This window comes from Triturus cristatus, chromosome 1_2 (assembly GCF_964204655.1).
Source record: "Triturus cristatus chromosome 1_2, aTriCri1.1, whole genome shotgun sequence".
Taxonomy (NCBI): Eukaryota; Metazoa; Chordata; class Amphibia; order Caudata; family Salamandridae; genus Triturus; species Triturus cristatus.
The window spans coordinates 701269059-701296694 of record NC_140580.1 but is presented as its reverse complement, the minus strand read 5'-3'; the positions used below and the strand labels follow the sequence as shown (position 1 = coordinate 701296694).

Here is a 27636-nt window from a genome sequence, read left to right as displayed (position 1 = left end):
CACACAGAACTAGACTTTAATCCCATAAATCGTGCTGTGCAATTTCATCTTAGGTGAAATAGAGCCGACCTGTGAGGGGTGGCATTAACAAAGCAGTAGACTGACATGCAAATGGCACCCGCTTGCCATATAAATCAGTTTCAATAAAACAGTCGAAGGAAGCAGGTCTTACCTTGGGATCAGGAAATGACAGGTCTGCTTTTAATAATGTTCCGCTCTGATTTAAATTTCAGGGTTTTTGCCAGTAGATAAGCTATACATCAAGATCTGATTGGTCTTTTAATTTACTATACTTTAAGAACACAGGGCCAAATATTAACTTGATGCTCCTGAAAGCCTAAGGTCAAAGTAGAAACCGTAGGACTACCAAAAAACTGTAATGGCTATTTTCCAGCACCTCCCATGTAGCCAGGGCCGGACTGGCTACTGGGCGTTTTGGAATGCTGCTGGGCTGGGGGCTGATTTCGTTGATGGAGACCTGCGTGTACTGAACGAAATTCGTTTTGCTTTAATTAATTTGAAGTACACGCAGGTCTCCATGAACGAAATCAGCCCCCACCGCAGTGAAATCAGCCCCCTGCTCGGCAGAATTCCAAAACGCCCGGTAGTCAGTCCGGCCGTGCATGTGGCAGGTCAATTTGCAGATCAATTCCTATGCAAAGAGCTATTTCTAGAACAGAGATCTTTAAAGTATGTTGCAAAATGTATACAGGTGCACCTAACGCTTGTGTGCCCCATATTTGCCAAGGAGCGTGGCATCCTTGTCTTATTGGCCTCAGACCCTCTATGGTCTATAGTCACGCAATTTTACATTGCAACTTCAGTTTAAGCTTCTTGGCACTAAATTATTGCAACAGAGCTATGGTTGGTTTACATCTACAGACAGTAGCGGCTGGCATGTACCAAGGGTAGTAGGGTGCGAGGCACAGAAAATAAATCATAAATAGAATACACTTACCTTACTGTGCGAGCGTGATGTCCTCCTAGAGGCATGCTCCCAACTCCCAAGTCAATCTTGGTGCTGCTTTCATGCTGTCAACCAGCATGAGGGAAGCACCAGGATTGGCGGTAGTGGCCTCTCTCAACGCTCTTAAGGGCACTGGAGACCTGTGCTTTCTCTAACCCAGCTGTTGAAGACAGCTAGGTTAGAGAAGTTTAAAATGCTCATGTTTGGCTGGGAGTCGCAAGACGGCTGGACAAATGGACATGCGCACTTTAAACATGAGTGCACAGCACCCTGCTGCCACTCAGCAGCAATGGCCTCGTCCTGAAGGGTCAGTTCAGAATGGGTTGGTTGCTGAAAACTAAAATGGCAATAAAGGAACTTTATTACCATTTTATTTTTCAGCTCTAACCTGGGGCTTTTCTTTGTGGGGCAACACTCCTGCTCGCAAATGGAGGTGCCGCCCCTGTTTACAGATTAAAACATATACGGTTTTAATAATTCCCTAAAGTGCAGCAGGTTAGATTCAGCTTATCATTGGAAACAGAGGGCATTCCAGACGTTGACTGCTGCAATTACGAAAGATCTATCAACGAAGTGGGCAGTTCTTGATTTGACAGTAGAAATATAAGGTGTGATTCACAAAGGTAACTTACACTTTTGAATAGTTTACGCTTTTGAGTAAGTTTACTACCTTTGAAATCCAAGTGTATGTTATCATTAGTAGTAGGTCCAGTACCACACACGGCCAATTTAGTCGTCAAAAGTATTTATAAAAATAATACATATATTTTATTTAATTATAAAATATTTTAATACCTTTTTTGCATTTAAAAATACGATCTTTGTCATGTTATACATGCATTCTCCACTTGCCCTGTAGGCAAACTTAGTAGTCAATAATGCTACTCAGAACAAGCTGATGTGAAGTCAAGATTCCGCATCAATTCTGCATTCCAGGAGTTATTCTACTGCTGAATTAAAATGTAGAAAAATGCAAACCATAAAAGACTGCCTAGTGGAGTTTCTATGAACATGTCGAAACCTTTGAATCACAAACTTTCAAAGCAAATATTCCCTCTTTCTGACTATGAGATTAATATGCCTCTCAGGTAACCTCTCTGGGCATGTTTACCCTCTTGCCTCTTTCTCAGGGTACATAGCTATATTTGTATGTTGTTTCAACTGGGCATAAAGTTGAGGGTAGACTCACCGGCTTGGATAGTGTCTGCAGTCAGAGTCATGTTTTCTGGATGACTGTATTCTGCCCAGGATTGGTGCTTCCTACTCAAGACTGGTTCTCAAACCACAGTTCCAGTGGTGGTTTTGGCACTCCAAGGAGCAGCATGCCTACAACGTGTTGGCCAGAGTTTCTGCAGGAAATCTTCAATGCTGGCTTTCACCAGCTTGCAAACAGCAACTCAAACTGTTTTTCTTTTGGGATCTTGCAGGAGGCAGCACTTCCAGCTTTATGGTGGTCTAATGATACAGGCCTTTCTACGCTTTGTGGCAGGGATTCCTACCCTTTTTCTAGCCTATTCTTTGGTGATTTTGGTTAGGGTTAATTAGTTGCAATGTAGTTGTTCTGTACCATTCCCCTGAGTAATAGATAGGGGTCCCCATAAAGTATCTCTTTCTGATAAAATTTGGATAATTATAATTTCAGGGACAGTGATTTGTGTGTGCATGTAGACCTTCCACTGGGGGATATTTTTGGGATTACAGGCAAGCAAATATTGACCTTCTCTAGCTGTGGCACCATAATCCTATTCCTATGTTGTGGGAAGAAGGTCAACATGTTAAATGGTGCATGTCAGTGTCTTCCCCTGGTGCTAGCAGATCACAAGATGGTAGCCATAGAACCAGAACACAAGATGGCTGACACCAAACCATGTGTCAGAATCCTCACAAGAGCCTCTACAGATGTTGGGAGAATAGGAATAGTGGAAAGATGGCTACATACTGACATAAATAACACCGAATTTCAAGCCACATGCAGAATCATACCATTCAGATGCCTCACGCAGAATGTTAGCAGTCTCCAGATTTTTGATATTGACTCTAGGCCATGTTGAAGTGCTGCATAATGGTTCATAATTAGGTTAAGATGGTTTTAACTCTTGGTGGAGCTGTATTTCACCATCACAGATGCATGCACCAATCCTGGCATCAGATGCAAGCGATGACCACTGCTTTTCACCAGCTCAATCAAAGCGATAAAGGCACATTTACATATATTAAGTGGGCTGAACTGAGAAAGTGTGATGCTTGGTCAGGTCCAGAATGTTGAATACGTCTTTTGATGGCACCTTTTTGCAGGTAATTTGAGATGTGTACTTAACGAGGGGTAACTCTAGAAAGAGCAAGAGGTAACTCAGGCCAGGGTGAGGTGCATTGTCAGAGTTGGCTGTGGTGGCCCTGCTACTGGTAGAGGTAAAAAATATGACACTGCAGGCTTGCAGCAAGGTGGATCCACTCTGCAGTAGCATCAGGTGGCACAAGAATCAGGGAGTAGAATCCCACTGCAATTTAATTTGAGAGCCTCGGGAATTGGCAGCTAGTAAGAGCTGTACCAGGGTACCATGGGTTTTAGGTTGCCATGCATATGGTGTAGCAGCTGAGACCAGGGTCAGGTGGCTGGAATCACAGGCCAACTCAACATATTTTGCTTGTTGGTGGCTTAAGGTTTTGTAACATGCAATGAGTACCTTATGGTGCCTGGAAGATGCAGGGCTTAGGATACTGCCTCTCTGGTATGAGTGGCAGCTGCATTTGAGGTATTGATGTTGTCCTGTTGAGGATTGTGCGATGCTGCCTTGTCTTTCAAAGCACGTCAAGTCATTAAGAACAATTGCTTATTAGAAATAGTTGGTCTAATCAGTAAGTTACAATCATTTACCATGTGGTCTGAAATCAAGAGAGCTATTTTTAAATCAGAACCATCACCTTTGGTGATGGAAACATGACACAAGTAAAAGCACGTAATTTTTCACCATTGCTCAGCTACAGGCCTTGTCTTCAAACACTGCCATTCTTGTGTTCTGGTTCCTTGATATGTAACTTGATGGAAAATCAAATGCATAAAAAATTAAGAAGTCAAATTTTGAAATAGCCTTTTGTGGCTAAAATAGTGGGTCCCCTATTTTTAAGCCAATCAATCGCTCCTTTGCAACCGTGCGTTATTTTTTCTTATAATAATGATTGTTTTGTTTGTGTTTTTGATTTTGTTTTTCTTCTGGACTTAAAATAGAATATTAATCAATCCTGGGAACCACGTGAAGATCCAAGAAGGGACTTTAGGGTTCTTCATTGCCAGTGATGCCAAAGAAGTCAAAAGGTAATTAAGTGTGACTTCAATTTTCTCTGATTCACATTCTTGTTCCTGCTCTTCTCTCAGTCAGCTCTGACACAGGTAAGGATGTCTCCGGCTCTGTTCTTGACATGGCTTAAATCTTGGCATGGATCGCTATGCCTCCCAATCGGAGTGTGATGGACATAACTACTACTGTGGCTTTGAGTTGGGCACAAAGCTGCTTGACTCATGTTTTGTGTGTCTGTTGTGATGAAGATACCCAGTACCCTGATGCTGGACCTGTCTGTTGCACAGATACATCTCCAGCTCTCACTATGGCATGTGCCAATCACAGTGACTAGCACCCTGACCTCATCTCTGCTTCTGGAACTGACCAGTCACCTGCCCTGTGCTATCATTTTGGCACAGATCAATATTTCTGATCTTAGCTCTCTTATGCAGGCGCAGACTAATGCCCCTGGTGTTTGTTGCATAGCCCAATGGATTACATTTGCATTGATCAATCGGTTTTGAAATTTGCTCTCGTTCTAATGCAGTTAAGCTCTTCTGACTTTGAATTTCCTTCACACACCTGTCATTTGTATCCTCACAAATGTACTCTGAATTATTTTGATTCTCATATAAGCCACTATTTATTCGAGTGTCGTGTTCGCATAGACCACCCTGCATCTATTTGGCATTCTCAAAGACATCACTCTTTGTCTGGTTTTGATATTCGCATACACCATGGGTGCATCTTTTTTATCATCTATTACATTATCCAGCATCTATTTTCTATTTCGCCACTCATCACCCTACTTCGGATTTTGATTTTCATATGAATCACCTTATATCTGTTATTGTCACATACTTTACCTTGCATCAGTTTGCCATTCTCACATATCTCACCCCGCATGTGATTTAGATTTTTGCATCCAAGACTCTATGTCTGTTTGCCTTTCTCACATACTTCGCAGTGCACTTGATTTAGATTTTTACACACACTGCTTTTTATTTGACTGCCATTATCTCTGGGCTCACCCTGCACATCTCACACTGTGCCTGGTTGTCACTCTCCTACAGATCACCGTCAGCAGGAATAAAGTAAATTAAGGGGATGCTACAAATGCTGGTTCTGCAAAAAAGCTACTTTCAAACCCCCATTCTCAACTAATGAGCATGCCTAAACCCTGTTAATTTAATCTTACCACAAAGAAGCTGGAGGAAACAGATGGAATGGTTTCTTCGAGAGCACAAGGCTAATCCCAGCAGTAACGCCTGGTGGTCTTTGGAAATGGTGGGGCTTAATACATGCCTGGATTTCACACCGTTTTTTTCCAAATTTACCGTGATAGTTTTCCATGTGTTAAAAATTACCTTCATTGTGCCAGCAGTGTGATGGGTGCTCCTTATGCCTAGAATGTCATGCAGTACTCCAGTACCAGCATTTTGTCATTGACACTGCACATATAATATGGATGGCCCTGTGTCAAAAATGTTACCTTCAGTATTTCAGACCCGTCATTTTATCATGGTTTGCTTCCCCCAGTCCACCCCCTCATCCCCAATATGCCATGGCGGCCCCTACTGAGTCAAAGAATTACCTCCACTTTTCTAGCACCAATATTTTGAGTGACCTCCCTCATGCCAAGAATGACCTCCTATGGCTCTGCACTAGATATTGCTGTGGGTGCCCCATGCCAAGAACATCCTCCAGTAGGCTAGTGCCAGCATTTTTCCAAAGGGGGCCCATGCCAAGCATTATGTCGAGTATGTCAGGACCTGCAATTTGCCATGGGTGTCCTTCCATATGCCAAACATTATCTTCAGTATGCCAGCGGCAGTATAGTACCTTTTTTTCCACCGTAAGCCTAGAATTATATTGATTATGCCATGGCCACCGGCAGACCCAGAATCATAAAACATGCAAACAAAAACACTCTTTCTCTCTCGCACTCTCTCACTCATACTCCCTCCCCCTCACACTCAATCTCTTACTTTAACTCACGCTCTCTTATTTACTCACTCATTCTCACTCCCTCTCACTGTTATTCACATACAAACATACTCGTAATCACTGCTTCGAATTCTCACAAAAACCCTTTCACACTCTCTGACGCTGAGCCTGGTGCAACTGCACTTGCTGCATCATTGATAGCTGCACGCCTGACTCGCTTCCACTCTCTTTCGCGATCTCCATCGCCTCACTCCTTCTAACACTTGCGCACTCCCTTGAAAGCACCTTCACTTAGTCGTACATTCTCTCAAACTCAGATTCACATTCACTTTTGCTCTCATTGACAGTCTCAGTCACTCACATACACACACATGCAACATTTTCTTTACTTATCTTGCTTCCTTTGCTGGCAACCTGTAGGCTCCGTGGCAGCAGTAGAGCACAAATCTGGCACTGGCCGTTGAGCAGCAAGCCATGGTTCTCAACGAGGCGTCAGCCAGAGCAACAAGGCCAGGTTTGAAAATGGGAAGACCTACCTCCATCCCTCTCCCAGCTTCGTGATCGGATTGGAAGCGCAGCCCTATAGGAAGTTGGGACAGTGGTGGGGATCCTGCCCCTGCTGCTCTGTGTGGCTTCTTATTGGCCTCAGTGGTGCACTGATGTGAGCCTTGACAGACACATTTTAGCAGAAATACTGTGCTGCCTGAGCCATGTGCAGTATGTCTGATAAATAAAATGGAGTGTGTTTGTGTGAGGGGTTCGTAGTTGAACTACGCCCGTCAGACGTGTGCAGTCTACACATCCACCTACAGAGTGTTGTGTTTTTGAAATGCACTCTGTAGCTGGACTGTGCCTCAGACCTCCTGCTTACTAGGCAAAGTGAGTTCATGTTCTTACGCCTCCTAATTGAAAAAATCTTCAGAAATGTGTCTATATTCATTATACTCCGAATTTAGAGCTGTGTGCCCAAGCTCTTCTCTGTTCACGTCACTGGGTGCCAATGTATGCATTTAATATAAACCATGTGGAAGGTAAAGCTTGTGCCAACATGATCTCCAAATTGGCATAATTTCCCATGAGAAATTGAAATATGAAGGGTGGCTCTCATCCTTGTGCAGGTCTCTCTTGATTACCTCATATGTCGTCAAGGTGTCAGTGTCTCTCATAGGTGTCTCCCAGTCTGCCAGTAGCATTGCCGTGCTTTGATGCCAGGCTATATGCGCCTTCTTGCACCTTTCACCGAGCCCCAGTTGCATGTTTGTTTACCAAAGAGACCACCTATGCTTGCGGACTTCAATGATCGGGGACAGGAGTCGTTGCGTGACCTGGGCCGGGTATCTTCCCATTGAGTGTCTATGAAGATGTCCACTCCCCACCCTCCCCAGCTTCCCGCTCAGCAGCCTTGCTATTAAAATCAACAGAAAAATGAATGCTTAAGTGAATACTTGCAGCGTGGCTAGACTCTACTAAAAGCTGTAATTGCATCTCCATCACCTTGGTCCCAGCCATCCCTCTTTCCTTTCTGATCTTTCTATTGGCCTTCTGTCTGCCTGGAAAATTAGACATTTCTGTCAGTAATTTACAAAATTGCAAAGATCTGCGGAAAATAAGCAACATTTCCAAAATCATTAGAAAACTTTTCAATTTGCATTTTCCGCAGAAAAATCTGAGCTCTCCATTCGGAGAATCCCTACTTAAGACAAACAAGTCCACAGGAGGCATCTGCTCATAGCCTGGAGTACTTGCTTATGGCCGGTTACCCAGTGCAGTATACTTGGCGCTGTACAGAAGATGCACACAAAATGTGTACTGTGCCTTTAAATAATCAAGAACTAGCTTTATGTTTTTGAACCCATCAGTCTTAAACTTGAATTGTACCTTAAAGGTATTATGACTCAAAAGTGAACTGCATGCTTTTTACTGTCGTCAAAAACGCTGAGAGAGTACTTGGTCCATGGCATGTTTTCTAAATTAGGACATTGTTGAAAATAGACATCTGCACGAGAAAAAAACACATTTGTACTTCGTGCTCGTTTTTCTGAGCTTACTGCATCATTGTACGGTTTCCAGAGCACGCGCAACGGACTGAAATATGGGATTTGTTAGCATTCGCGTCTGTGCCTGTGGTGCTGGTGTCCTGACATCCTTCAGTGTTTTCTCTCTCTTCTGTCTGGTGAGATCACTTCTGCCACAAACAACAGAGACCTTTTGTACAGATCAGACAAGCCTTCGCTCCATGTTTTTATGTAATGCAAGAGTCGTCGCGTGACCTGAGAACCTCGAGAAACCCAGCGCAAAGACCCGGGGCGTAACGCAGGCCCGTACAGCCCCTCCAGAGCAGGAAGCAGGGGTAGATTGGTAAGGCGGGCACTTGGGAAATGGACGAGGGGCCAGTATCAGAGCTCCAGCTGTGGGCAGCTTTTTTTGGCAGCCTGGGGGCCGATTTGGGCGGTGTCTGTGTTGCTTGGAGGCTGCCAGCAGCCCCATTGGGTGCCTGAGCCGCCTTTCTGGAGGCAGATGGGTGTCCGTTACCTCCCTTTTATCAATGGGCAGAGGTGTCACTTCCTTTCTCTCGCTGGGCCGGTCCATTAATGTATGCATATTGAGCGGGGGCAGGGGGCCTGAGCAGAAGTGGCCTCACTCGTTTTCAGGTGTGTTTCACCAGTGTGAACTAATCCGTGCATTTCTTTTCATCTAAGTTAAGTTAAGAAAGATGCCTCTGGCAGAGATCTCCCCCTTCTTTTTATAAAACTTCGCCGAAGCAGTGTTTTGAGGAAAGGCAATATGCCAATGTGGGCCACTTTTTTTTTAGCGTGCCAGGGCCGATCTTTAATCCCAATCCAACCGTGGCAGGAAGGCCCCCAACCTTCAGGGGGTCCCTCCCCCTCCTGGGGATCCCATTAAGCCCAAGGCTGATGAATATCAGTGAGATATGAGTCCGTTGAGACATACTGAAGGGGGGTCACCATCATTTTGCGGTAGGCCACTGTCAGTGGTATCCTAATATTGATCTTTTGTCCCACCCTTGTCCACTCAACTGCCTCCTATTTACTGTTGGGAAGCATTATGTGGAAACCAAAGATAATAATTGGAGATGCCTTTGACATTCGATTTCTCCTGGTACGTCCATAACCCCTTGACTCTCTGCAGCAGAGGTGGTGCCAAGGGTACCAAGGGACAACCCAAAGGCAGCTCTCGCTTGCCCTGGGTACCTCCAAATGATGTCCACGACTCTTCACTTCCTATATCTTCCAGCCCTTCAATCAAGAGAGAGGAAAACCAAATGTCCCTGTTGTTATGTTGTGACTCGGGAACAATAAAAGATAAGAATAATGTTCTACAAGGCATTCCATTCCATTCCATTCTGTGATCATTGTAATGCTCCATTCAAATCTCCCTGACTACAATTCGCAAATGATGCTCAACATGGCAGCATAAAGTCCAAACACACAGCGATCCTAAAAATCAAACCTCCTCTCAACCCCGTGTAAATAGCCGTCAATGCTACTTTCCCAGAGAGAACGTTCTTCTTCAAGTCTCCATACCCGGTGATGTTGGCAGCAGTGGTCACAGTTATAGAAACTGAGTGAGTTAAATGATATTTATGTGGCTCGGACAACACACCATCAGTACCGCACTGGCCGTAGCGGGCATCGGAGGTTTTCTAGGTGGGCCGGATGGGTGGGGGCCGTTTTTGGGTCTGTGGGTGCCATTTTGGTGACTGGGAGCCTATTTTGCAGCAGTGCTGCAATATCAGCCCCCTATAACAAAAGCAACAGCAGTGCTCCACACATGCTAGCCCCCACCCCTGATAGAAAGACCACAATTGTACTAATGCGCGTCCTTAACTTGATCAGATTTCAGTGGTTCCTTAATGAAGCTTAATGACGCTCACGTGTTTCAACCCAGCTGCGGTGTCAATAATATAAGAAAAGGCAATCTAAACCCTAAGGACAGGTCATTAAAAGGGTCCATTGTGGCCTTGCAGTCATTATTGATTTCCCACAGACCTATAGTGAAGGATGCAATGCCAAAATATGAAGGCGAGTCTGCATTACACAACAGGAAACAACAGTGATACCTTTTCATACCTGGATACATTTTCAAAGAGCTCTGGCTGGTCTTGGCGAGGTCAGGCTTTCACTATAAAATTGATCTCTGACCTAAAGCATATCATTGTTATCATGTTCCTAAAGATAAGAATAGATAGCAATTATAATAGTGATATTCTGAATAGGATAGGTGTGTGGAGTGCACACCATGAACTGGCTTGCTAGTTGATTAATAAGTATTGTGTTACTTTTATTAATAACAAAATCAAGGGACACACCTTCTGGCTACTACCACTGTGTAAGGCAGGAGGACCTCCTTCGTAACTGAATCTCGCACGTACATAAGTGTAACGGAAAACTACAGAATCCTTTATGCCTTCGAACATAGGTATGATACACATTTGGACAGAACTGGATGGGAACACATCAACCCCCTCTCAAAAAACTGAAGCCATGAAACAGGTCGGCTCCACCCCGCAACCCCTTTGCCATACTTGCACCTCTAGTAAAAAACCTCCTAACGCCCTAAGAAAAGGCAATGCACTAAAGATGGACGACCACTGACCAGCGACTGTGCGCTACCGGATGAGGCAGGTGTAGAATTGTTTGCCCATCTCTAATTGGGGGTGAATGAAACCATGGGCTTGCATAACGGAAGACCCCCTGTTTACAGTGAGGCTTCACTTCCATTAGACTCTGAATGAGTCCCTTAGTTATTAGAGGGTTATAAACCCTCTGCCACCCCAATTGGTCTTTTAAGTTTCAGATAACATCAGACAAATGATAGCTGACATGGGGTAGTCAGAAAGCCTCAAGGCCTGATCCCACAGTTTATTAGGCCTCATCAGGCATGCTCTGTGGGAAGACTTTTTTAAAGGTCCGAGGAGAAGCGTGGGCGACTGGGCCTCATTTGTTTCAATTGGAGTCCTTTCCCATTGGGCCACATACTGTTGTAACTCAAAATTGAAAGCAAAGCACACCCCTTCAGCCCTTGGCTCTTAGGTTAGTCGTGGCAGAGCTGCCGAAGGCTTCCATTTGAGGTGAGAAGAGTTAAATACTAAACATTATCAAAAGCTAGAACGTTTGGCTTTGGCACACTTTCCATAAAGCAATGAATATTTCTACATGAATATATTTTTCTGTGTTTACACCATTTTGCTAAACACCCCCTCAAGACCCAAATCACTAAAGGTCCAAGACACCCTGGACCTTCACATATGCTAGTCCCTGGGACATCTTTTAGCATTAGTCTTACCACTGCATGTATCACCCAGGGGCTAAGAAGGAATGTGACTGCATGATCCCCATACTAATGGAACTCCCCTGATTCCCCATGACTGTTCACACCATCATCAAAACCAGCCACATCATTTACAAACCCATCACTACTAGTACATCTGCATGTCTGGATGACAAGTTGGCCCTCTCTGTGGCTCTCTGCACATCTGCTGCTAGGACATCACCAGACTGCTCAAAGAAGTGTAAAAAGAAACAAAAACAAGGAAACATTCCTCTGTCCTCAAGGCCACCCCAGCTCTGTTTAGGAAAGAGCTGAATACGCACCTCTTGAAAGAACACCCTGTCATGAGGCAGTTCCAGTCGACTACTGCTCCGTGAATGCATCTACCTCTCCAATGGCTTGCTACCTTACATTAAGGTTTTTGCTATACCAGTACCACACTCTTGCACGCTACCTTCTCCAGGGATTACTAATTCTTGCCCCAGGAAGACCTAGGATGTTGATTTCCTCCCTGCACTTGGGCTTATGGGGCCCTGCCTCTGCTCCTTGCAAGCCCAGAGAACCTTGTCAAACACTCTGGTTCTTTTCTGGGACCACCACAACAAAGAATATGCAAATGTAAATGAGGCCACATTGCCTTGTGTGGCACTGGCTCATCTTGAAGGTTACATTTAGTAATGTATGTATCCTCAGGCCGTTAAAGCCGTCCTTGTCGGGTTTTAATTGTATGTGCCTGTCTTGGCAGCTCTTTCTTCCTTGCAGTTGCCTTTGCCCTCCTGGGCACCTGCATGCGCTGATGATCGACCACATGACAGCGTCCTGGGGTGCCGCAGCAGGGCTGGCTTTAGCGCTGGAGGCACCCAGTGAGACAATATTTTTTGGCACCTCCTCCACGAATCCCCTCACTAGCACCTTCCACCATTGCCCCACAGCTCTCCATAGCCCCTCTCTCACATCTATTTAATTTGTTTTAAAGCACTGGTTGGGGTTGGCTCTACTAATAAGAATCCACTGAGCAATACACATGATATACAATTCTGTGATCTGCATGGTACGCATTCTTTGTAGCAGGCACATTAACCCGCTGCACTATGATGATGAGTCAGACTGTACTAGACAAAACTCAGATCTCTCTCCACCAGGAGCATTAATCGCCAGGGTTATCTTGACATTTTTATTGCTGCCTGAAAATTCATGGATTCACAAGGAACTCTGCAGCCGGTGCCTTTAAAACCATAAGTTATTTCTAACCACAGCGCTCCTGAGGTCAGGGCCATGTGCAGCTGCACCAGTCGCACTGTCCTAAAGCTCGGCCTGGCCTGCAGACTCTCTTCTTCCCTGCACCACTGGCGCTCCACATATGCTGCTGGGGAATATATACTGTTACTACGCATGAATGTAAGATACAAAACGTACGATAATTTATATTTGGATATTGAAGCTATTGTTTGATAATAATGTCTGACGCTACCCAACAGCACACAAATTAACAATACTACAAAGGTACATGGGTATACCAAATTTGATAATTGAGCTTGTTTTTAATGTGACACTCATAAAGTGCACTTCCTACAAGGCCTTTGGAGTACACTGCCATGTACTACAATCGAGAGATGCCTTATAAGACCACACTAAGAAGGTCTAATTACTCATGCTGAAGACCATGAGTGGTCAAAGCCAATAGGACCGGTAACAGGGTTCCTTTGCCTTTTGACACAGTGCATTGAGTAAATCAGATACATTTCTCTCCTCTAGGGCTGCGCTCTTTCCTTAACAGAAAGTTTGAAACTAAGTATTTGTGTTTTGCTTACCCAGAACAACACGGACAAAATCAGGGTGTGCACACAGACCCACATATTCCAAGATGCCCATCAAGCAGGAGCAGCCTGTGCAGGTAACAGCGTTGGGGCGGGGTGGGGGGTGTACGAGGGGGAGTCGACAGACGATGATGAGGTAAAAATGTTTAACATTTTAAAAAACACTTACCTTGGGCCTGCAAGCACAAGGTAAGTAGTTTCCTTTCTTTTTTTGAATTTTACCTCATCGTCGTCTGTTGATTCCCCCCCACCCTGCCCCACCGCACCACTGCACCGCTCTTACCTGCACAGGCCGCTCCTGCTATCAAGGTACATCGATATAGAGTTAGGAACAGTAAATATATACTTACTTACATATGCTTGCCACGATGGTCATTGTTCTGCAGCCTATATTGTTCTCTGACAATAATTGTGATATTCTGAAATACCAGCACAACACTATGGTGATAGTCAGTGATGGAAATGGAAAAATAGGAGTGCGGGTACTCTGTAACAGAGTACCTGCTTGTTTCTGAGAAGTGCTGGTACTCTCCAATTAAAAGTATTACGTCTCTCTTGAGAAGTGCCGGTACTCTCCCTCTCAAAATAAAAATGTGCCGGTACTCAGTACCGGGCAGTACCCGCCCATTTAAAGCACTTTTGATACAATGAGCTGGTTTAAAGCCGTCCTTGTGCCAGTGAGCCAGGCACCACAGATGATGTTTGCACCTATTTTTCCGGGCGTTTTGTGACTTTTCCAGTTACTCAAATGAGAGCCATCTATGCGGAAACTCACCATAATCGAGACGGGAACGTCTGGCTTGTGCACAGGTGCGTCTTGTCTAACTCCTCCACTGCTCATTCGAGGCCTGTTCAGTCAGAAGGCAGATAGGAAGTACTTGCTGTTGTAATTTATTTTTTGGGGACTGTAGCTAGGAAGTCAACGCAGGAAGAACGTTGTCATTGTTAATTATCTTTCTAGGGCTATTTTTAATTTATGAAACGTTTTATTCACTTTGCAATAATCATATTTACTTTTTGTTTTACTTTAATTGCAGTTACTTGCTTTTATTATGAATTCTCATTTTTACCACGCCCTTGTTTCTCTGTATTAACTGTCTTTGTAACGCTTTGTAACTCTGTGCGTGCAGTGAGCCTTTTATTTATTTTGTTTTGTGCTGCCCCCATGTGGAAATATGGGATATTACATACAACCAAAAATGTTTTCAGAATCTAAATAAATGCACCACCGTTTTACTGTTCTGTTTTACTCTTTCTCTCTGTTCAGGGCATTTTTTTATTGCAAGGCCTGCCATGATGACATCACGGACCCTAAAAGGATCAAAAAGTGTGGCTGCAAAAGGCGTAAGTGATGCTTGCTCGTCTCCCTTTCCTCCCAGCGCACATGGGCAGGACATAATTCACTGATGATCGCCCTAGGCTAGTGGTTAAGAACGAGTGTGGCATAAAGTAGATAGTTTGTACCTTTGCAAAAGCCCATTGTCTGTATCTCCTTCAAATCGTGGCGAATTTCCCATCCTTCATATGACAAGTGTAATAGACTGTAATCCACTTGTAATACTGTGGGCCGGACACCCGCCATGTTTCGACAGAGTATCCCGTCCGTCAAACTCTAAATAAGGCGCTTTGTCACAAAGCACTTCATACAAGGTAACTTTATGTTCACTCAGGAGTCTTCTTAGATCACCCATGACCCGTGTCTGCTAACATCATGAATAAAAAACGTTGCAGTCCACTCGCTATATGCGCGAGAAGAAACCCTATTATGGGCTTTCATACCATCAATCTGTGCAACGTAATATATTATTTACAGGGACATTTGATTCTAAACAGCCCAAAGAAAGATTAATCTTGCCCAATAAATGACACGATGGAGTCACCTAATATGCGCGCAAGATGTGCACATGTTTGGATGGCATGTCCAGAGGTTTCCGTAAGCATTGCTCCTTTCAGCAGTGCGAAATAGCATCTCTTTTACAGCGAGAGATGTCTTGAAATAAATAATTACATTTATCAACAATCTTTCACTTAAAAGGACCGGCCAGCGAAAATAAGCCAATCCAGTTGTCTTTACCCACTCCTGCGTCACCAGCAATCGCTGGCAATGTGAATTCCGGAATGCACATTTGTTTCATGGTGACTGGTTTGTTTTTTAATATGACATAATTCGCAAGGTGTCACCTTTAAAACGGCCATTCAATTTGGAGAAAATAACAGTTCTTTTTACACGGGCCTGCATGCTAACAGTCGCCACCGATAGGCATTCTACAATATTCCTTTGCGTGATGACCTCTTCTGGGACATCATTCACTCCATGGCCTCTTTCATTCAACGTATGCTCCGTTTCAGATGGGACATTCCCCGAAGCCACAGATGACTCATAGAATCGGCAAGGGACACCCCGCCATACAGAAGAAGGGCTTGTTTTCACCCAGGAGTGGCGGGAATGCCATTTTCCCATAGACAGAAAAAAATGAATGGCTGGAAATGAAACAGAAAATTGTTGGAAAACAGAGAAAAGCAGAGTGCGCATTGAGGCCTGCAGCGACCAGAGTGCGGGGTGGATGTAGTTCACTGCCGCATCACGAATTTCCGCTCCATGAAGGTGCACATTGTGCAGAACAGAGGTCTTGGGTGTATTTTATTTTAGGGAGCACTTGCACATCTCCGAAGAGTTCTCTGAACTACTGGCCAAAGATGCCAGTCATGCCCCCTCCCAGAACCAGCCTTCGAGGCACGTTTCATGCCGCAGACCCACATCCAAGCAAAGAATGATGGCACGCGAAGATGTTACATTTCATGTGGTCAAGAGGCAAGCCCTCCTGCCTATTTGTGGGCGCAGTTATGCGTTTCCTTCATATTCTTCTCTGTCACTGCCCAGACGGACTCCTTTGATGGAGCATTTAGAAGATTACCGAAGTGCAAGGAGTAGGCAGGACACCGCTGCCTGCTGCCTTCAGAGCACACAGATGCGAGGGAATCCCAGCCTGTAAACACAAAGTCTTTCTTTCAGTCTTATTATAGCACCAATACTGCTTTGATTGCATTAGTCCTTCCTCTAATGAGTTACTGGCTTCTGGGGCTTTCCAGCAAAAAAACAACTGTGTAGCTCCCTGGTCCTACACCCTTAATAGACTTTGGCAGGATGCAACCTCAGCCTCAGTGTGCTGTACACATGTTGCTCTATGGCACCCCCTCCATAATAGACTCTTCCAATAGAAAAAACATGCAAGAAATGTAATCCCGTTTTCACCATTTTAGTTTTGCAATTACCAAATGGGCACCAAGCCTTCCATACTGGTGAACTTTTGCTAACATGGAGGATGTAGGTGGTGCGGTGTCTAGTCCCACCCCCACCCAGAGCTCCCCAAAATGGGCCCTGCATTTGAGGCCTCCGACATTCGACTCCTTGCACGGTGCACTCATGCTTTATCCCCCGCCTGTGCACAGTGTCCGCCTTCACAACATTAGCTTGCAGGGATCAGTGTGCCTAAGTGCCAAGGCCTGTTACTAGACAATGCCACTACAGCAGAGAGTGGGGAACAACCCACTGAAATATATCCGTTGGAAAGGAAGAGAAAAGCCACACATTCTGCAAAGTTTATGTGCAATTGTCATTTTTGTGGTTTTCATGATAAACTGTTTTGAGTAACTTTTCATTTATTTCAGTCTCCTTCCACTTCCTCCAATGTATTCATGGTGAAAGGAACCCAGCAAGGGGAGGTGGGAAATATACCCACTTTGTATCAGTTGCTGTGTTTTGTGAGATGTTATTGTGAGCTGCTGTGATGATTTATATTTTTTGGTTTATTCTTCCCCTCTTTGCTGCACTCTGGTAGTGATCTATTGTGAGTAACAGTGACTTCACTCCCTGTGATCCCCGTGGTGCGGGGAGCCGCAAAACCTGTACTCCCTGACAGGGGCATTTGGTGTTTTTCCTTTGGTTTCTTTATGTTGCATGTGGTACTAGTGATATCATACACATTCACACGTACACACCTGTCTCATCGCTAACGACTCACTGTCTATGACTTTCAAGAAAATACAGCAGACCGTCTCTACTGTTTTCAATCGGTTCCTCCTTTTAAGGAATGATAAGTTCGATGATGTGTTTCTTTTAAATAGCGTTGGGCTGACCTTGGTTCTTTCGCCGTCCCTTGGTGTGCGGGTTACCAGAGCACAGCCTACCTGGCTTGTAGATGAGAGCACCAGGGGGATGAATCTGGGAAGTCTGGCTCCCCTGATGCCTAGGTGCCACCTGCCCTTGCAGTAAGTTACTGCTCATCTGCGGGGGTCTTTCAGCTCATACATAGGGGTCTTTTAGCTCATCCTCAGGGGTCTTTCAGTTTCTTACAACAGTTCTCCTGTTTTATATTCAATTTATAATTCATGTATTGGTGAAGCTCACTTGCACTCTTGGGCCTCTTGGGGCTGAAATAACAGATGTTTATAGTTACGAAACTCAATGGTACTCATTTTATCAACCTCAAAAGGATGAAAGGCTGAGTGAGCCTACAGGCGTTCTAACCTGTGACTATGAGATCAAACACAGGCTACTGAAGTGAATGCATTAGTCCACTGATACAACAGACTGTTGACCAGAACTACCAATGAACTTGTTTTTGAGCAGTCTAGATAAAATTGTCCCAGTGGGTTTGTGAGGCTGCAATTTAATAAGGAGGCACAACTGTCTATGTAAAATAAGCTTGCACTGAATGTTATAAGTCTCAGTATGGACAGGTATTAAAATATACACACAAAAAATAAAATAAAAAAATAAAATACAACAGTGTTGACAGACGAAAGTGCCTTTATGGAATAAGAGAAAGCCAACACTTTCTTTGTGGTGTATATATTTAATCAGCGGAAAATATATCTGCTCCTTAGCGCTGATAGATGGATAGTTCCTATATCCATTCTATCCATTTCAAGGTCCTACCATTAACCAAAGAATCCTAGGGGCTTCTCCTAACCTGCATGAAGTCAAACGGATTCTACACCCTTCATGGTTACAAGAGAGCGCTCTAACAAGAACCTGCAGAAACTTCTGGGTAACAGTTAACATTCTTAGTCCTAGGTTCCTCTGTCGACCCCGACTGTGAGCACCCTTTTAACCTCTACCCGTACTCAGTCTTCCAGAAAGTCCCACAAGACCTTGCTCTTGCGGAGTGTGTAACTGTATTGTATACCAATAGACCTTGCTTTCTTCCTGTTGATGGATGCCTAACTTCTGGTATGGGACATGTACCTGCTGTTGAAGTCTTCACTAAGTAGAGATCGCATACAAAGATCTATGGACCAGATGTACTAAGAACTAGTCGCAAAATACTGGTCACAATCTGCGACCAGTATTTTTGCATCCAGTGTAGTAATTAGCAAACCAACCAATGTACTAATAAGAAGCATCACAAATTACAGATTCCTACTGAGTCGCAATGTGGCCCACCTCTTGGATATTAATGAAGTGGGTCAAAAATTGTGACCCCCTAGAAATCGCAGCCATCACTGGGATGTTGGCGTGCTGAAGTCTGCAGAGCACCTTGTCTCTGAATGCTTTGGAATAAAGCACATTTGTAATTGCATCCCTTTTATTCAAAGGAAAACAGGATACGTTAAATAGAATATTTAAAAGTGTAAGTTTAATTTTTGAAGAGTAGGTAGACCTCCATGGGGCCACTACCTACCCTTAGAAATGTTTTTGTCAACATTCACATACGAGAAGGGGTTCCTTTTGAGCCACTTCCTATTTGGAAATGTCTTATCACCTTCTTTGAGGAGGTATTACAACATTAATTGTGACTGGAATTCAGTTGAAAAACATTAATACATACCAATCCAATTCAGTATTTGGAAGGGATGTCCTAAACATGTCCCTTCCTAATACCAAATCGGTATTTGGTGGCAAACCTAAATTGTAATGCTGTAATGTGTTACTGAATCAAAATTTTCTTTTGTGCATAAAAAAAGACAATTCTATGGTCACAAATGGCCCAATTCTGCAAATATGACCCTTTGCAACCAGAGAAGGCTTTGTACATCTAAGCCCATGACCCTACACATATTTATTTATTTTCCATAGTGCTGCTGTGCCTCTGGAAGCACAAGCTAAACACAGTACAGGTACTGTGCCTGGAACCCAGGGCCTTCGCAAGGGTGGAGTAGCCAGGGTTATTTGTACCAGGGCCTGGCACTGTCCCTACTATTTATATATCTCACGGTAGGCGTTGCCAGCTTTTTTGATATATTAATGATGAGGCAGGAACCTTTAGCCACCACTAGATGGTGCCATAAGCTAGAGCCGCCTGGAAATTCACCCCGACACTCTTCCTATTTGCTCATCCCACCATAAAAGCAGACGGCTACCTCATGATGAATGTGTCCCTGGCCCCACAATGTACCTGACAGGCCTGTTGAAACCATCATTATCCTAGCATGTATTCGGTATTTAATTCACATTATTGCAAATATGTCTATACCTTAAAGTTAATTACAAGAAGAAAAGCAGAAGGAAAAATAGCGTGCAAAAAAGGTTCTGAAAATTGTGCCAGAGATTTCAGAGCATCAAATGCCCCTTGGGCTTGCATGTATCTGTATAACGTGTCTTCTTTCTTGATGACCTGAGGGTAGTGCTGTAGGCTTGGTAACCCCAACTATAGGAAAGGCCCGACAGAGCAGGTCACGAGAGGGAAGCGAGAGTCCCGCTATGTTAAAAGAATATCATGTCGTCTTAACCAGGTTTAACATTTTCTGCTGTATTTTTTAGACATTCAAAATAGTCTTGTGAGCAGACCCCATTGTATACGAAGGTGTGGGGAAAGCCCCTTTCTTCGCTTGTTTTTATGGCCGATCACCAGCATTGCCAAAACTAGCAAAGCAATTCTGATCGTCAAGTGTTCCTCGTGTCCTTCCTGCAACACTCACGATTAACTGGTTGTTCGTTTGTTTTATTGTGAGGTTGTTATGTTGTATTTGGGGCCCCTTTCACTACCCGCCCGCGTCAACCTAATTGAAATGGTCCTCATTTCAATTCTTTGTGGCATTCGCCTAGGCTAGGGTTTAGTTGATGTTTTCCTTTCTTTTCTCTTAATTTCTTTACTTCTGACGAAGTGAAGAAATATATGTATTTAATCATCCCAACCAAACCCTTCCCGAGTTTTATTTTTCGTGAACGAGCTGCTGTTTTATATTTAGCCACTAGATGCCGCCATAGCACAACGTTTTAGCCTTTTGATGCCTAACTCTTGTGAATATCTACTTCTGAGGGGAGGACACTGGAAGTCCGGGTATGGAGTGGGTGAGCTGTATATGGACATCAGCAGAGGCACGAGGGTTTTTGTTCACTCGCTGAGCGTTAATGTCGTTTCTAAGGCCCATTTCTATATTTTATGTATTTCATTAGAACACACCTTATCATTTTGCTCCCAAAATAAATCCCATGGTAGGTTTTCAGGTAAAGTAGCAGTTTTACCAAACTGTTGGGCCCTTTATACTTGAAGCACAGTAGACAACATTTTTGAGGTGTTATTGCCACAGCCATTGGTCGATTCACTAATTACTCTGTGAGAGCGAGAGGCTGACTTATCAGTTTGTACGTGAAATCTCTAAATGTGTTTTTCGTATCTGTGTTTGTGTGTGTAGTTTATTTGCTGGTCTAAACTAGAGCAACAAATCAAGTAGGGTGTCGTAGCGCTGCAGCCCATGCCCACTTGTAGCTTCGGCCAGTAGGTATCTCAAGCATACCACCCCACCCCCAATAATGTAGGCACTTATTTCTGTGTTGTTTTAGGATTGTTTAGGGATGCTTAACAGCTGTTTGAAAAAAATCCTCGGCCCTCTGCTGATTGCTATTATCGTGATGGCACTCGAGGGGAAGGCAGGCCCGTGTGTCGTCACAGAGTGCCCTGATGACAAGAAGCAGTATGTGTGGTGCTCCATCTTCACCAATCATTGTCGCGTCTCTGACGTCATTCATTGTTCTTACTAACCCTACTTAGTGTCTCTCCCTTTACTTGTCGCTCTGAGTGCGTCACCCTCTTGTGTAAGGAATGAACCGCATGCCCGCTCCTGTTTCTGTTGAGATCTATGTATATAGTTTCACCCCAAAAAATGAAATGACTGTTCGGTTTTGTGATTGTCTTTCATGAAATGTTTTACTAAAGTCTTGCCATGTAATGCCAAATAATTAATTCTGTTGAAGGAGGTTGTTTTAATTTATTTTGCATGTTAAAAAAAAAAAATGTGAACGAAAAACTGCCTGTGGGTGCATGAAGAGGGGTCACAGTTCACGGAATAAACAGTCCCTGATGCAGGGTTGGGGATAAATTGGTGGGTTCTCCGCCAGCCACTTAAAAGGACACAGGTGCACACTTCTCTTCATTGACTTCCAGCAAGTGCTGTTGAAAGTGCCGCCTATCCCACCACATGCCAGTCACGAGAGAGAGGGTGCGGCCTACAATACATGCTTGAACACTGCCCATGTGCCCGGGGTAGCATAAAACCAGGGACTGTTGTTTGCAGAATTTAAAAACATACAGGTTCTTCTGACATATGTTTTACAGCAGTCTTTGGATGGGACCAATTTAGGAAAAATAACCAAATGGATTTAAATTACATTTTTTGGGTGGTATGGTATGTGTGAGAGAACTGGTGTAATAATTGGAAGCCCTCTATTTCCAGGCCACCATTTTAAATAGAAACATGTCCCTCGTGGTCGTCTCTCGAAATCCCCCCTCACCTGGCCCCACCGTTCTTACCGGCAGCGGCTGGTCAGGGTTGAGCACATATCGCGAGCTGGTTCGATGCCAGGGCCCCTTGACATGAGTAGAAGCACGCAATGTGGAAAAGTGCTTTTGTGGACCTTCTCAATGGTCTATGCAAAATTTCAGAACATGGTGAGGCTTCCAGGGTATACGATTTACCATTTAGGTGTGAACATCCTGTCATTTCTATCCGTTTTTGTTGCACGTATCCATTTTTACACCAATAAAATGCTTCTACTTAGGCTATACTTTGCAGAATGCAGCTTGGCTGTCATTTAGAGGTTGACGGTAATGGAGCATCTGCCAAGAATTGGACTATGTCACGTGCCCGCCACCTCTCACTTCTCCGCGTCATTTAGAGTTGGGTAGCTGCTGTTTCTGAGGGTGGAGCCACAATGGTCTCGACTATCGGAACATCTGTTACCAGTCCGCACTGCCAAATAATGTGGCTCTTGGCATTCCTCCACTTTAGATGCCATGTCACCTCTTTGTTTTCTTTCTGCTGCCACCATGCATTTTGGGAGTTTGAAAAAAAAGATAAGACCGGTTCATCCTGTCACCATGCCACCATAGCATGGTAGAGTGACTGAAGGTTTTAAGCTCTGGTGTTAGCAAAGGCCTTTGACTTTAATAACATTATATAAATAAAATATTTATGTATAGGGCTTTCAGCTAGCCGTCATCCATTGGCCAGTTGTTGTGTCATTTACATTTTTTTTCCACCCCTTATAGCATACAAAGTGAGGCTATGGGTCAGCCATGGGCTAACTTCACTGTGAGTGAGTGATACAATTCTGCTGTTTCACAAAGAGCACATCCACACACAAAGGACCCCATTACGATGCCTGTCAGACGAGCATCCAACTGGCATTGTGTCAGAAACGGGACTGGCCGACAAGTAGTCAGAGGGCCCGCCTCCCAAATTAGGCTGCGACCACCTTCGTGACAGTCGGAAGGTGTATCTTTCCTATTGCGGCTTGTGCTGAGAGCAGTAGCACAAGCCGCTATGGAAAATATATACTTTTTAATCATCCATGCACCACATGGCCGGCACCATGTGGTGCCAGCCACACAATGCCTGGATGTTTCAGGGTCACCACTGGTGCTCTGCAGGGCTCATAGCAGAGGCTGCAGGGGTACAGGGGTCCTGCTAAGGGCCCCCACAGTCTGTTTCTGATAGCCTTTCTATGGGACAGCCACAGAAAGGCTGTAGGAAATGTGCATTGTAATCCTCACTGCGGTGCCTGAGCAGGCACCGCCTCCATTTTGACGAATGTGATCCACCCTCCGCCCTGATGGGCTGCTTGATCCCGTCGGAGGCGGAGTGGATTCCCCCAGCAGACATCAGTGGAACTGCAGGTATCATAATATGGTGGTCGGACTGATGCCTCAGATGGTGGGCGGAACGCCATAGATGAGCCGTCAGATAGCCTTCCGCCCGACATCTCAATGGGGCCCAAAGTTGTTTCCTTTAGTGCCATTGACTGCTCTGCCACTGTGAGCTTTTTTGAAACCCCCCAAAAATGTACCTGTTAGCCTATGTTTTTTTTAAATATTACTGAGGGCCCAGGGCTCCCCAATAATAAAGTCTTACAAAAACCTTGCCATTACAAAACAATCAGTGACTAAGCTCAAAAGCTGGAAGTTAGCAGCTACGCTAATGGCTTTTCAATGCAATGCTTGCTCTTTTTACGTCAGCTGGAGCATTCAGTAAAAAAGAGCCAGTTTGCTAAAAAAAATGTTTAGCAAGCTGGCTGTGGCCCAACCAATCGATGTCCTGCCTGCCAAACATTAACTAAGGCCCCTAGTATTCTTGCCCTGCACAGTGACCCAGGGAAGAGAAAAGGCTTTGAAATTGGTAACGTTGCAGAGTAAAATTCTGCAACTATTTTCTATTGTGCACAGAAAAGCTTTATAAAAGGGAAATTTGCATAGAAATATTTAGTAAACGTTTTCAAGTTTCATGGGGTTCAAACCGATCGGCCAGTACTACAATCCCATGTCATGGCCCTGAGGTCTACAATTACATGGAAAGGACGGTCCCTTGTAGAGTTATCTAAATGCTTCTCATTACTGTATGAAATAAACCAAAGGCCAAGTAAGATTTAACATGAAATAGTGGCTATTCGATTAAGCCCATTGTACGGCCAAATTTGGCTTTGAGAGTATAAACCTGTTCGGCTCAGAAATATATGAAGATGTAATCAAAACTCATTCATTGCACCCTATGTTAGTAGAGACACTGTAGCACAATTAAGTCCCAAGCAGTAGGTCATAGGTAATTGCACATGACCCCTAGGGCCTGAGTAGATAAAATTGTAAATGTAACTATAATATGTAAATAAATCTCCTTCAGAAGTCCCGTTGGTAAATTTACCACATACAGATCTCATTGTGCAATCCCTGAAAGGGTGAGTAGATTTTGTTGTCTGATGATAGGGGTCCTCCAGGAGACAGATGTTAGTGTGCTGTCCATGTCAAAGAGCATGGGGCCAGGCCTTCTTTTATTTTTACTTTTCTTTTAAAGGGACACGCAGTTACAAACGCGATCTGTTGAATTTACTCCAGCTCAAGGCACAGCCATGCAGGACTAGTCAGCAAGTCGCCAACAAAAGGACCGTCTTGATGGAGTAGCCTGTCTGCCAAACTCTAAATGTTATGTAGGACACCCGCCTCTTTCTTATTTAAACAGAGCTTATGTTTAAGGATTTGTGAAAGGTTGTCTCCTTTCCATCTTTATCAACATCATATTTTTGGAAAGTTACAGATGCATTATTGCTGTATTTGAGGCTTATGGTTAAAGGAATGGCTGAGGAACCTGAGCATATTGTACTTCGGGTCAGCGTTCTAATTTACTGGTTGGACTAGTGGGAGAATCCATGAGGGGCCAAAGACTGCTGCTAAACACTGTGTCATGAACAACCTGGCAGGACCAAAGTGCAGTCCACAATCTGAACAGACCCTGCTATGTGCACGCTGCATGTTTCTCTCCTGGGGTTGCCTGATGCTGGCTGGAACCCCAGAGAGCCCTCTTCTGAAGGATATTAATAATGTTGATACTTGAGGAATGGGGCTTGCTGCTGAGGCTGCCACTCAGTCATCTCTGCTAGTGCCTGGTATTCTCACGTCTCATAACTTTGCCATCACCTGAAATTTACTGATACCCAATTGTCCACATAATCACTTGACCCATGTGAAAGAATCTAGATCTGTCCACTATATAGGTGTGTTTCATTTTATTAAGAAAAAAAAAGAAAATCAATGCATAGAAATCAGCGAAGAGTTAACATCCTGCCCTCAAACATTGTTGGTTGACGAGGATTTTTATGTTTCATGTCCAGCTATCAAGCTTTAAGTTTTAAAGGTTGATAGTGGTGAGTCAGCTCCCGTTTGTACAATCCTCGCTTGTTCATTTCAAGCCATCAGCCATATTGGTCCGACATAATGCTCAATGCAGGGCATTAAGTGCAACAATCAGTTTCCAGTTGATGCCTTCAATGAGCGCTCAGTTCAATGAGTCCCTGGAAACAGATTCAACAATTATCAATTCAATTCCTCACTCAATCACTCTTATACATAAGGGGACTGCAGCTCCTTGGGGTCTGTTTCCTCTAAGACCTTACCAATTCCTCTAAGACTTTTGCCTCATGTTGGGTTGGGGATAATTAATTATGAAAGCAGTCGCATGCCACTGAATATAAACTTCTGGCTTTTAGTCTGTTGATCAGTTTTAAGATTAAGTAATAATCACTAAATCAGTGGAAGTGAATTAAAACCATAAAACAGCTAAATGTATTCTTCACTCAATAGAAAAAATATTCACAGCCTCATTCAAGTGTTTCTTTAAAACCGAGTAGGAAAACTGTCAGGGAATTCTGGTAATCGATGGCGACCGAATTTCCATGGGTTGTGTTAGAGCCCAATTCCCAAATGTTTCTAGTAGGAATGGAGAATAATGTGGTGGAATTCATCTATGTAAAATCTAGACGAATTTTTGCAGTCAAAGGGACAGTGATTGAAGCCAGTTTGCACATAATTCATAATATGAAATTGGGTAAAATACAATTTGTGACCAATTTCAACATTATTGAGTCATTTTGAATGAAGCCATCATCGTTGACCTTGAATACTCGTAAATTAAGTTCAGATAGAAAACAAAAGACTGATGAAAAAATAAAGTAAAATAAAGAGTCAAGACCATACACTCAAGCAGTGGTGATAAGCCAAGTAAAATAATGGATTCACAAAATTAGAGACACGTGGTTCTACCAAACTGTGCTTTAATTAATAATATTTGTCTACAATCCGGACCAGAATACGGCGGGTCAAGGGTTACAGAGTGGTAAGAAGGTGGCTGGTAGACATTCTACATGTGTACGCAAAGAATAAATATATTCTGTATATTTCTGAATGCCAGTACCTTCTCTTTGAGCAAAAGGAAAGAGCTGGAGTGAAGCCTAGAGATGTCTCGTAAACACATACATCCAAGCTTCGCAGAATATCTGTCCTTGGTTATCTGCAGTAAAATTACAAAAAGCCTTATTTGCTTGGAAGTTGGAGGGTAGGAATCCCTTTTACCATAATGAGAGTGCATTCAGGCCAGTGGCACTCCAAATATAGCGGACGGACCATCTACCAATTTTTGTGCGATATATCATTCTGCCAAACTCTAAATAACCAACTTAGATTTAAAGAAGTGTTGTCAATCAAAGTCAGTATCTGACCATGATTCTCCATTATCAGTGGCAACCAATACAATGAACCGATGGCAGCAGAAAGATAGAGTGTTTGTATGATGGTTGGCAGCCACACCATAATAGTGTACAGTCACAACACTGTTCTGTGACAACAAGTCTGCTGCTGGTCAAAGAGGTTGGGCTCAAAGAGTAATATTTGAGTCTCCTCATGATTATCAATGGTGTGGGTTGAAGCTATGAGCTTGGCTATGATCCCAGGAATGAAGACTTGCTCAAGGGAGAGGACCTCTGTTCCTGGCATTTGTCGTGCAGGATACCTGACAGTGAGACATCTTACCTTTGACATTGTGGAGGTCAACTGCCTTCAACTGTGAGTCCTTGTTAGCCTGCAGCAAAAGGCAAATGATCCCAGGCAGACCAGTTCATCTTTTTTTAATATAATTGTTATTGAAGTATTAAAAACAAGAGAATTGGCAACAAAAGCAATACAACATCAATAGTAAACAATAATAATTAGAGTACAACTTAATGAAATAGTTTAGAGTATGAAAAAGAGCAAAAGTCAATGAATATATAACAAGTTTGTTTTCTATTATGAAAAGTAAAAGGGCGAAAGAAGAAAGAAAAACAAAGAAAAAATGGTATGTAAGATATAGGTGAGCGAGAGACCAGTTCATCTTTGCAAATTATTTCTACTTGCATAATAATGGATTAGGGATGCAGTACCCATGGGTATAATTTATGTCTGCAGTGGAACACTCAAATGTTGAGTATGTGGCATTGCACCTCTGTGCAGATCGAGCAATGCTGACCAATCAGTGAAAAGAATAAGATGCAGTGGCTTTCAAAAAAGCTGTTTACAAATCATATTCGAAAAAT

The 27636-nt window shown here is 43.7% G+C and overlaps 1 protein-coding gene across 6 annotated transcripts in view; it reads left to right on the top strand.

Moving 5' to 3' along the window:
- Positions 1-27636, top strand: part of KCNMA1 (potassium calcium-activated channel subfamily M alpha 1) — a 1447720-nt gene that overhangs the window by 1032745 nt on the left and 387339 nt on the right. For all 6 annotated transcript variants that reach the window (XM_085608566.1, XM_085608564.1, XM_085608561.1 and 3 more), the window contains exons 17-18: positions 4194-4280; positions 14569-14645. In XM_085608566.1, coding sequence (XP_085464692.1) covers positions 4194-4280; positions 14569-14645 — 164 coding nt within the window. The remainder of the gene's footprint in view (positions 1-4193; positions 4281-14568; positions 14646-27636) is intronic.